The sequence below is a fragment of the Calliopsis andreniformis genome, chromosome 9 (assembly GCF_051401765.1).
Source record: "Calliopsis andreniformis isolate RMS-2024a chromosome 9, iyCalAndr_principal, whole genome shotgun sequence".
NCBI classification, from domain to species: domain Eukaryota; kingdom Metazoa; phylum Arthropoda; class Insecta; order Hymenoptera; family Andrenidae; genus Calliopsis; species Calliopsis andreniformis.
Window position 1 is genome coordinate 2,197,541 of NC_135070.1, and position 11,037 is coordinate 2,208,577.

Genomic DNA, 11,037 nt, shown 5'->3' on the forward strand with positions numbered 1-11,037 from the left:
AAAATTTAAAAACAGTAAAAATAATAATATTGTTTATTTAAGTAGATATTATTTTATGAAAGTTGTCATTGAAAAAAATAAATATTTTAGTTAAGAAAGAAAAATATGTTATATAATATATAATATTTTTAGTTAAAGAAAGAAAAATATGTATTTACAATCCCGTAATGTATCTACGTTCCATTTTTTACTATATCGGAAGATCTGGATATTCCTGTCCTTCTTGATTAAAAAATGTGTTTCTAATACAACTTTTTCGTATTTTAAATCAAGCTACAGAGAATGCTCATGATCTTGATACCTATTTTTCTTACTATTGCAGGTCATACGAGGATTATTCATCTTTGTCGTGCTCGAATCATTGATGAAATATTTGTCGGTGCTAAAATGCTTGTGACATCAAATTGTGACTGTCAAATGAAATAACAGTGACCTATCACGAAACGTCGATTAATTAAACGATTTCAAAAATACAAGCACGTATGGTATTATGAGAAAGCTTTCTTTCATCAATTATGATTGACTCGTATTGTGATTCGTTCATGATCTATTAAAATGTTCTTTCCAACGCTATAGTAATAACAATTCGTGAGTTACTTTTTTTGTATATGAACACTAAAAGAGAAAATGAATATTAAAGATAATTCTGTCTTTCTCTCCTTTCTTAAAAAAGTGAACCATGTTTTTCCTTGAAAGTATGTAAAGAGGGAAAGGACAAGATGAGCATAAGGTTAAATAAAGATAATTAGACAAATAATTGTCACAAGATTACATGTATGATAAATGATGGCCACTTATTTCTAGTTTCGTAACGTTCCCAGTAAAAGATGAATTATGATAGCAGGTGCAAATTACATGCACCCACTACACACATCGATGAGCACTCTGACACAAATTAGCATCCGTTTGTTAATGAAAATTTTGCGTGTGTATACATACAATTGTTCACTCGTGTCATAATCGTTTCGTGTTTTCCTGAAACATGCTACGTATTTGACAGACTATGTAACTCGTTTTTTTTTCATTTCGACAATTGAATTTTTGTTTCCTATATTATATTCTATTTTTTATATTTTATATTATGATTTAAAACTACCTACTATAAATATATTCATATTTTCCAAATATAAAATTTGAAAATATTTGTATATAGGTACCTAATACAATATATTCTGTCGGCGTAAGCTCGTTGCTATATTCATTATATCCTGAAATTCTTTAGAACAAATAAGTTCTGCTGCTTACACATTATCAATCATCTATTTGATAAGATCAAATTGGTTTATCTGTACATGGATTAGTTTCTAAAATATATCCTTCACCATAAACTCGTTAATAAATTACGAGCCTATAGTGAGAAGACTTAATGTAGAACTCGCTGTATGCTACAGAATGTTCCCAAAGTCATTGCATAATTAGATAGAATTTTTCGTATAAAAATAAGTCAGAAATATAAAATGAAAATTTTTGTATATAAAGTTCTATATAGAGTATCCTCGAGAAAATCGAATTTAAATATTTGTTAGGTACATATGCACTTGACTAGCCATGATCTGCTTGCTTCATCCAATCTGGCCATCCACCGCTATTTCTATGTCAATCAGGACTTGATGCGGTTAAAAGTGCATATGTTTTAATAACGTATTTATTTGTTAAACTGAAAACCTGCTAGAAATATTGTTTGTAGCATACAACTATAACAAGCATTGTTATCGGGAACTCTAGTTAACGAATCACATCAGTGTATTCACGATTACTGTGACTTTACGACAGTTTTATAGATACTTAGTAAGAATAATAGCACACAAACTATCACCTTACAATAAATCTTAACACACTTTGAATACAGAAACAGAAATAGTAATGGATAGTCATATCGTGTGAATCACGTGCAGATCGTGCTTGAGCAAGTGCATCGGTACTTAACCCTAGAAAACCCAGCCAAATAACGAAATAATCTAAAGAAAAATCATTTATCTTTTCAAATAAACTAACGTATAATTATTTCAAACAATATTTATCCAACAAAAGTAATATACTATTTTAGCGATCATTTTTCAAATAGTTTATTTTGATAATGCCCAAACTTGACGCATACAAGTTACTTTGTGAAGAAAAACTAAGTTACTCAAAAGTTTCTACATATTTATTGATTCCACTAAATTTTTTAGTGTTAAGGTATATTTAAGCTCGACTCTTTCAAGAACGAGGTCTCTTCCGGTCGTTCCATGGTTTGGAAAATATATTGTAAATACATATGAACCACTCATTTGCTAAATCGATTAACTCCATAAAATAAAAATATTTATGTTTATTTAAATATAAAAAGCTAAATATCAATCTAGTGTTTTGGCATTGAAATTTTAAGAAATATAGAAAATTGAGTTGGTCACTTTCGCCCGTGAACGGCTCATTATGCCACATATATTGCACCTTTTCTACGATTCGTTATATTCTCACACGTTGTTTATGATTTTAATTAATTTCGCGCAGACAATGTACTTACGCCACGTGTGTCGTTATCATAATTCCATTTTGACATTTGAGATATTTTACTCAATTTTATATTAATTGGTATCCATGACTTTTTATTCGTCATCCGAGCTTAAGAAATATGTATGTACTCGCAAGTCTGACGTATTTTTCTCCCTATAATTAAGACCTTCCGGATATTAATGGTAATCTAGATTCGAGAGTTTATCAGAGTAATGTTTTGAAAAACAACCGTTAGGAATGTTACAGTGTTTTGCGTATGGAATTTCATGCTTAGAAACCACTCATAGGTGCATTTTTATATGACGTTAAATGCCCGCAGTTTAGTATCATGAAATTTAGTTACTTAAAAGCATCATGAAATTTAGTTAATTTTAATTTCGTATAAAACGACAAGTGATTATCATTAATTTCTAATTAATTGCAATTAATTTTTTAATTTAATTAGACACCTGTAAAATTTGAATTTTCTTTTAATTTGCCATATAATACTTACAAATACAATAACGTTCACATTCTTTTTAGCAATCTTAAACATTTTCACCTCCTTTCGGTATTTAATGATTTGTTTTTATTAAAATGATTTTCAATAATATGTTTCCATTTTGTTAATCAATGATTCAATGATCAACTTTTAAAAATAATATTCTCGCATTAAGTTTGATATATTTTCAGTGTCTTAAAGCATCTTAATCATTTCCTATTTATTTTGAACTATTTATTTATTTATTCATGTATGAGTACAAAAATAGAGGTCAAAAGAAAACCAAAGAATTACCTATGATTTTATATGTTAATGTCAATTTTGTACTAAATTATTATAAATATAATAGAATGTTTAACTAGAAAAACGTTCAAATAATAAAATATTCGAGTAATAGGTGCTCCTAAGATTGACAGTCTACCATGCTATATTATTATCTATTAATTGCATCAAAATAAACAACTTTGGTACATAAACTCCATTTGTTTCCAAGCAACTTTATACTAAAAATTTTACTTTTCTTATTTTTATACTGTAGGTTTCAAAAGCAATTTTTGCTTTATTCAGAAGAATACCTTTAACTTTATTCCTCCTGAAAATCTCATTCTTTTCTCGATTCTCATAATTCTCATACTCATTTAAAAAAGATATTATATCGAAATTCGCTCATTAATCTCCAATGTTTTCCTAGCCAATAAAGAATGTAGGTTTAGGGCTACATGTCCATCTGCGAGAAAATTATCGCTAGCTGCTCTCAAGAGTACTCTCAGATAGTATATCCATCTTCAACAGTTACTCTCAACGCAGTATCTCATAGTGAATACATTCTCTGAGAGTAACCCACGATACTTTTGTCTCAAGTGGACGTCTACCCTAAGCTATATCATGTGAAATGAGTGAAGCGTCGCGTGAACTCATGTTACATATTATAGCAAATTCATAGTGTTAGCCGAAATTTTTTCCTTGTTTTAGACTTTTTTTGCTATAATATGAAACGAAGTTGCTATGAAATGTAATGTGATTTCACGTGAGGTGATAGTAATTTGTTCGCACCCTTAATCACGTTACATATTATAAGAAATTTGTTTCATATTGTAGTACAATAGGTGTAAAACAAGAGAAAAACCTCGGCTTACACTATAGATTTCCTATAGTATGTAACGTGAGTTCACGTGACGTGATAGTAGTGTGTTCGCACCCTTAATATAATTTAATAATCGAACTGATTTGATTTTGTGACATTAAATATGAAATGACTTTAAATTACGTGGAAATGACATTGAATTCTAAATTTGAATTTGAATTGAGTTCTAAACAGTTTTTGTGTCGAAAGAAGTTGACATTTCATGTTGCAACGATATAAGTCGCGATTTATTATCACATGAAAATACTTTAACTGCAATATACATATACGAAATTCTAATTGTAAGAGCATTTATGAATATATAATGGAAGAGAATAAATATTTTCTTTGCTAGTTGACGAGTTTATACTACGACGGAATGGATGGTTCAAAAAATTTGTGCAAACTCAATGCAGACAAAAAACAGTGGTCAGTCGAAAATTTTTCTCTACTCTAATGACTTTTTATTGGTTGAAATAGAAACAATTTACGAACACTTTGTAATATCATTTCCAAACGAACATTGGATCAAGTTTCTGCGTCTCGTCGCGCATGTTAATAATATTTATTAAATAAATGAGCGTAATCAACTAAAGGAAGTACATAATCTCAGGTATTAATCGAATTACGCCGTACGTGATAAGAGGATGCGCAGAAAGTATTATGAAAATGTCTGATAACATTGTTATGCACGTTCTTCATCCAGAAGCGACAAAGAATTCTTAACATGATCCGTTATCTTGAGACACACAGTCTACTAACATGTAACACTGTCGTTTGTAAATACCTTACCGACGATCGATGTTTATCTTGAGAACCATAAACTCTAACACGTTAAAAATGATATTCCTTACTGAATATAATTTAATTTAAGATGTTCACTTTATTTGTTTTCTATATAGATATTTCTATGTATCTATATAGATATATAGATATTCAATATTATATTTTTAAAAAACAATTTTATTGATTAACAGATTTCAATGTTTCTTTAAGAAAATTATTTTTCTTAAGTGCTGCAATGACTATCAATATGTTTTCTTGTTCTTGTATTATTTGTTATTTTACATTCGAAAAAAACAAACAAAATAATCTATTTTAGGAAGTTGTTTTAACAAAAAAATTTATTTTACTGTATAACATAACAAAGTCTTGCGAAAAAAATATCATAGTATTTATGATCTTGCGTAATTATACGTATAACAGTATGTAGCTATATTGAGACACCAATGACGAATTTCTTTAATACTCATGTAATCAACTGTACCTAATGAAAGCAAAAGTTTTTTATTATATAAAATGAAACTCGATTTCTCATGAATGTAGGAAACTATATGCTTTCATATATTACGTATACGGCTTCCATATTTAAAATGCAATAAACCGTTAAATATAAAATAGAATTTCTAATCAGACTTTCAATTATAATGATCATGAAATTGTTAAACTTCATTGTCATAGCAGAGTAAACGATTGTGATATTTCTTAAATAAGTATATAAATAGAACTTGTAATCGATCATAATTATTTATCTCATTTTACCCGAAATCCTATGCAACACGCGATTTCATTGTAACATATATACATATATGTGTATTTGTCTCACGTAACTAACGTGAGTAAATTACGGTTCATAATCGCTCGATCGTATGCCTAGGTATACCATCGGATAATCAGGGTACATCAAGGTTGATCCAATAGATTCACATTAGCGTATACACGAGTCGTATCTCGTGGCGACCACCTCTTAATTTTAGATGATTGATTCTACGCTCGCAATCAATAAGAGTTTCATATACAGGCTAAGGTCAGCAAAATTGAGATCAATTTTTGTTTTCAAGTGTTTTCAAGATATTAAAATGCCACATTTATCACATTCTTCCGTACTACTTGAAAGTACCTCAAGAACACATTGTATAATACATTAAGAAAGTATGTAAGCTTTTAAAATGTTTCTGTAAATTTCAAAGTATGTTGTAGATTATGTATTTCACTATCAGATTATTCTTCAATGGATTTGGAAGAATAATCTTCAATAGAAGATTTTATCAGTATTTAATCATAGAGAAAACAAAACATATGTACTTAAATGTCATTTCAGACATATGCGCTGATATTTATCAGCAAAGGAATGTGTTACAGAAACCTTGAATTAAAAAATAAAATTTTGAATAATAAACGACTTGACGCGATAATCGAATAATGAAATGGTCCTGACCTTATTCCAATTAACTTATCTGCTCTAATAAGTTACTATCTGATTTTTCATTATTTTCGTTTTGAAACATATTTAATAATCGAGTTTGGTGAAAATATATTTATTTTGTTATCTATACTTAGTACAAACATAAATATTTGAAAACTATTTATAAATGTATTATTATTTTTGAAATAGTGTATAACTTTCTTAATTTACAAACTTACTAAAATATGCAGTCTCAATATCTCACATATTTAAAATATTGTTCATTGCTTCTGTACATATTTCATGATTTTCAACAGTTAAAGATAGTTCTCATAAGACTGTTTATTATTATTATTATTATTATATTTTATCATTATAATTACTGAGAATAGTATCCATATCTAACTGAGATAACATTTCATCATCAGGATCATTTTCAGTATCACAAAGCATTTCAAATGTTTTATTTCGACTTTCAGACAACTGCTCATCTTGAAGCACATTACTAATCTTTCCTTGATCAGGTGACTCATCTACATGTCTAAAATTCATTAATTTGGATTGTATAGAAAGCCTATCCCTATCTTTATTATTATTGAATTGAACACTTTCTATTTTACTTTGACAAGATGTCTGTAATTCTTTGACCACAGGTTTTAATTCTTCTTGTGATGTATTTATAGTACGTTCTTTAGTGTTTAATTTTTTTGTAGACGTATCATTTGACACTTTTGGTTTAACTTTTTCTATACAAATATTTTCAGACATTGGATGTTCAATATTTGCTTGTAAGCTATTTGAAGTATGAGAAAACTTTTTCTTTACAATTGTATTTGAGGAAAACTTTTTTAAATTTTCCAATAAATTTTCTGAATTTCGTTTTCTATCATCCTCTTCTATTAATTCCTCCTTCTCCCTTTTGGGAAATTTTTCAATTATCTGTTGCTTATTTCTTTTGTCTATCTGTTTTAAATTACTAGACACTGAATTATTAAACTTTATTACATTCTGTGAATTTGTAATTATATTAGAAGAAACTGAAAAACAATCATCCATAAAATCAATATCCGTCAATTCATTTGTATCATCAAATATTTTATTAGAGATTGTATTGAAATTTGAATTTATTATACTAGAATCTACTGTACATTTTGGAGTATTTGTTTTTTCTTCAATATCGATAGTATGTCTCGAGGTTGTTGCTGTATATTCTTCCAAAGCTTTTGTAAGCATCTGATTTATTTCATCTTCTTTTTCATCTTCTTTTTCTTCTTCGTTTTCTTCTTGTATTTTTCTATTTGAAGCAATTTCTAATACTGACTTCATATGTGGTGTATGCTCCATGTGACTATCATTAGAATAAATAGCTAATAAATTTGAGGGTGAGATTAAAATATGATATCTTTTTGAAAAAAAAGATCCAGAGGTTTTCAATAAGCCTACATCATGTAATAATACAACAACATTTGGTTCTAATAAACCAGTATATTTAAGTGATATATCTCTATGTATAATTCCATGAATACTATCTGTAAAGTCCTTAAGGACAATAGAAGGATTTTCATGGTTATGGTCTATGTGCTCCACTATTCCTGCTAAGAACTTCACTTTCGTGCTATACTGTTTTTTTCTACTTGCAATTTGTTTAATATTAGCAATTTCATAACCTTTCAAAAAACCATCCGGTAGATCATTTAACATTGATTGCCAAGCACCTTCTGTGAATAAATTTTTTGTATTTTGAGAACAATATTCTGGAAGATCTTTATCAGTTGATTCCTTTATCTGCTCATTTTCTTCTAAACTACTTAAGTATGAAACAGAATGAATGTTAGCATCAATACTATCTGGTAATAAACCAGCTGGTCCAGGAAATCTTCTGACTAATGTTTTTTTGTCATTAGGTTGTACTTGAGGAAGTTTACTAGTAGAAGCATCATTTTTTTTAGTACCTTTTAATTCTGCATTTGTTATGGATTGCTGTTTTAATATATTATGTAACAATTGTTTCCTTGAATTCACAGAGGAATTTTGTTTATCTTTGTTACAGATACTCTCTTCTGGAAGATTTTCTTTAGAAACTTGAAATTGTATGTTATTACTTTTTGACACAGATTCATCTCGTATATTATTACTATTGTTTTTAATTTTTAATTTATTTTTCTGTAACTGCGAATTTACTGTATTTTCTATAACTTTACCTTGTATATTCTTTTTGTTAAACATTTCAAGTACTAAATTTTTCCTAGGTATTTGACTATTTCCATTATTCTGTATATGATCAAAATTTGATTGTAAGAAATTATTGTCAGATGATTCTTTTGACCCATTTGGTGCATTTTGTAAAACCGTTTCTTCTAACGAATTCTTGCTAAACATGCCAAGAATTAAATTCTTTCTTGATTCTTTGTCATCATACTTTGTCACATTTTTGTTAAGACTCGTTTTATCATAATCTATGTCACTGTTGATTGAAGAGAAGACATCGTTAAAACCTTCTATTTTTCGCCTTTTTGATTGTGTTCCCTGAACTTCAGCATGGAAAGAAGCTCTGTCTGATTTGTCATCTATATCATTGAAGATATCCTAGAAATGTTTATTAAAAGACTTAAATAACTGCATGTCAACTACAAATGTCTATAGTTTTTTAATTAAAAATAATGTTCTGCTCTTCTTGGATACACCATATAAATTGATTTAAGTAATACTGTACATTGTTTAATACATAATTTGAACGAAAAATATTTTGAGTTTACCTGATCAAGATCCCAATCATCACTTTCAAACATGGTTTGTTTTTTATCAAATGATAAATAGAGTTATCACAAAATTATAATCTAAATATCTTAGACCATACATGGCTAAGGTAAGGATCAAAACAGCACGCAAAACATACAATGCATACTCATTCATAAAATGTCAACATTTTAGCCATTAATGGTATGCAAGTATGCATAGATGGGTAACAGCACTAGGAATTTGACGGCCATGTTGAAAAATGAGCGGGTATTTTAAATTCGAATAAACAAACAAAAAATCATTTAAGGCATTCAATTAATTTATTAAACAAAGAACTACGATTATATGTTAGTTTTAATAATATAGTATTTCTTATACATAATTTGCTCATATATAAACTTTTTTTTCATTTAGTTTGTATATAACATTCCTTTTGCCACTTTATCTGCTGTTTCTTTATCAAGCAACTTTTCCACAATAGCCAAACCAAAAGCAAATGCAGTTGCTGGGCCTCTACTAGTTATAAGATTACCTGAAACACATGGATATTTGATGATAAATATCATTTACATAATATTGAATAGGATTTTAGAAATAAATGCATACCATCAGTCACAACTGTATCTTCTAAATATTTATATTCATCTGTCAATTGATCTTTCATTGAAGGATAAGATGTAATTTGTTTCCCTTTAGCAATACCATGTGCCTTTAAAGCAGTCGGTGCTGCACAAATAGCTGCTATAATTCTGTTTTCTTTCTCTTGTTGTTGCAGTAACTTTCCTACTTCGGGAGACTATGTAACATATAAATATTTTTTTAATGTTCTTTTCATGTACATTAGTTCTACTTACTGATGAAAAAGCTTTTGAACCACCAAGGCCACCAGGCAATATTACAACATCATAATTTTGTTTGACGGCATCTTGCATTTTTGCATCAACGCAAATTTTAACATCACGACTGCACTTTACACATGGACTCTCATCAAGCCCAGCAACAGTAACATCAATCTAAGGATTATTTGTAATAAATCACTTATATAGTATTAGCAAAAACTTATAGTAAAAATACTACATGTACTATTAAAAATGATAAGAAATGAAAAATATTCTCTTAGATGATTGTAATTTTACAAAAAGAAAAAAAAATTATTTTCATCACAAAAATATAGAAATGAAAAGGCATATATGATAACAAGTTAATGCGTAAATTATAATTTGAGGTTAACATTTAAGAAAAACTGTACCCCAGCTCGGCGTAAAATATCTGTAGTTATCACGGCTTCCATTTCTTCAGAACCGTCAGCTATTAACAAAATTGCCGTTTTCTTCGCCATATCTGTACTATATTTGACGTTCAATTCAAAAATTGCCGGAATTCTATAAACCGATCGCAGAAAATATGGAAGCATACGACGATAAGACTGCATACGACGCAGTATTAACATGAATATAACGTTGATAAAGGAGGAAAAGATAACTTGCACTTACAATACCGATACTTGTTCTCGATGTCATAAAATGCAGTTTTACAAAATTTTTCTATACAATGCACATAAGAAAATGTTTAGAAATTAGTTTTTAATAGATGTCGTTGATCAACATATAAACTGATAGAAATTAGAAATATCACTTAAAGTGCAAGTATGAAAATAAATAACATTTCTATATCGATGCGCAGAGATAAAAGAAAGTTGTTTTATAATCAATCACTTCTATTGAAGATAAATGAAAAATAAGCGTAATTACTGTATCAAATAAATAATTTTATGAAATAATAATAAATAAACATATCACACTAAATAAATGCTTTGTCTGTCCTATGAAATATTTATTACTATGATGCGGTTATTTCTTGAATCATTGTAAGAAATTATTTCAAATCTATGTAATTTAAATTCAAAATTCCTAGTTCAAATAGGAGTGAAATCTATGGAAATTTCTTAATTTTACTTAAACGGTTCTTAAGTAATAAGAGAGTAACATACAATGCAAATGCAGAGGAAGTAAG

General features: G+C 28.4%; 2 protein-coding genes across 3 annotated transcripts; both read right to left on the bottom strand.

Annotated features, from left to right (window-relative positions):
* Nucleotides 1–6,452: 6,452 nt before the first annotated feature.
* On the bottom strand, nt 6,453–9,187 carry LOC143183054 (uncharacterized). The gene is made up of 2 exons (XM_076384431.1): nt 9,042–9,187; nt 6,453–8,871 (listed from the first exon to the last, which is right to left on the bottom strand). Exons 1-2 carry the CDS (start codon nt 9,072–9,074, stop codon nt 6,646–6,648), a joined length of 2,259 nt encoding a protein of 752 aa, XP_076240546.1. The 5' UTR covers nt 9,075–9,187; the 3' UTR covers nt 6,453–6,645.
* Nucleotides 9,188–9,322: 135 nt separating this feature from the next.
* LOC143183004 (protein dj-1beta) lies at nt 9,323–10,631 on the bottom strand. Of its 2 annotated transcripts, XM_076384365.1 has the most exons (5): nt 10,518–10,631; nt 10,274–10,406; nt 9,879–10,037; nt 9,631–9,820; nt 9,323–9,556 (listed from the first exon to the last, which is right to left on the bottom strand). In XM_076384365.1, exons 2-5 carry the CDS (start codon nt 10,361–10,363, stop codon nt 9,435–9,437), a joined length of 561 nt encoding a protein of 186 aa, XP_076240480.1. In that variant the 5' UTR covers nt 10,364–10,406; nt 10,518–10,631; the 3' UTR covers nt 9,323–9,434. The 2 variants fall into 2 exon arrangements, with proteins under 2 accessions (XP_076240480.1, XP_076240479.1); XM_076384364.1 differs by having other exon boundaries at nt 10,274–10,596.
* Between the last annotated feature and the right edge of the window lie 406 nt (nt 10,632–11,037).

Bases quoted from the DNA above. Each gene is read 5' to 3' on its own strand.
- LOC143183054 (XM_076384431.1), bottom strand. From the start codon at position 9,074: ATGTTTGAAAGTGATGATTGGGATCTTGATCAG. The intron at 8,872-9,041 runs GTAAACTCAAAA...AAACATTTCTAG, and splicing joins ATGATTGGGATCTTGATCAG to GATATCTTCAATGATATAGA.
- LOC143183004 (XM_076384364.1), bottom strand. From the start codon at position 10,474: ATGTTAATACTGCGTCGTATGCAGTCTTATCGTCGTATGCTTCCATAT. The intron at 10,038-10,273 runs GTACAGTTTTTC...AATAATCCTTAG, and splicing joins ATATTTTACGCCGAGCTGGG to ATTGATGTTACTGTTGCTGG. The intron at 9,557-9,630 runs GTATGCATTTAT...CATGTGTTTCAG, and splicing joins AGATACAGTTGTGACTGATG to GTAATCTTATAACTAGTAGA.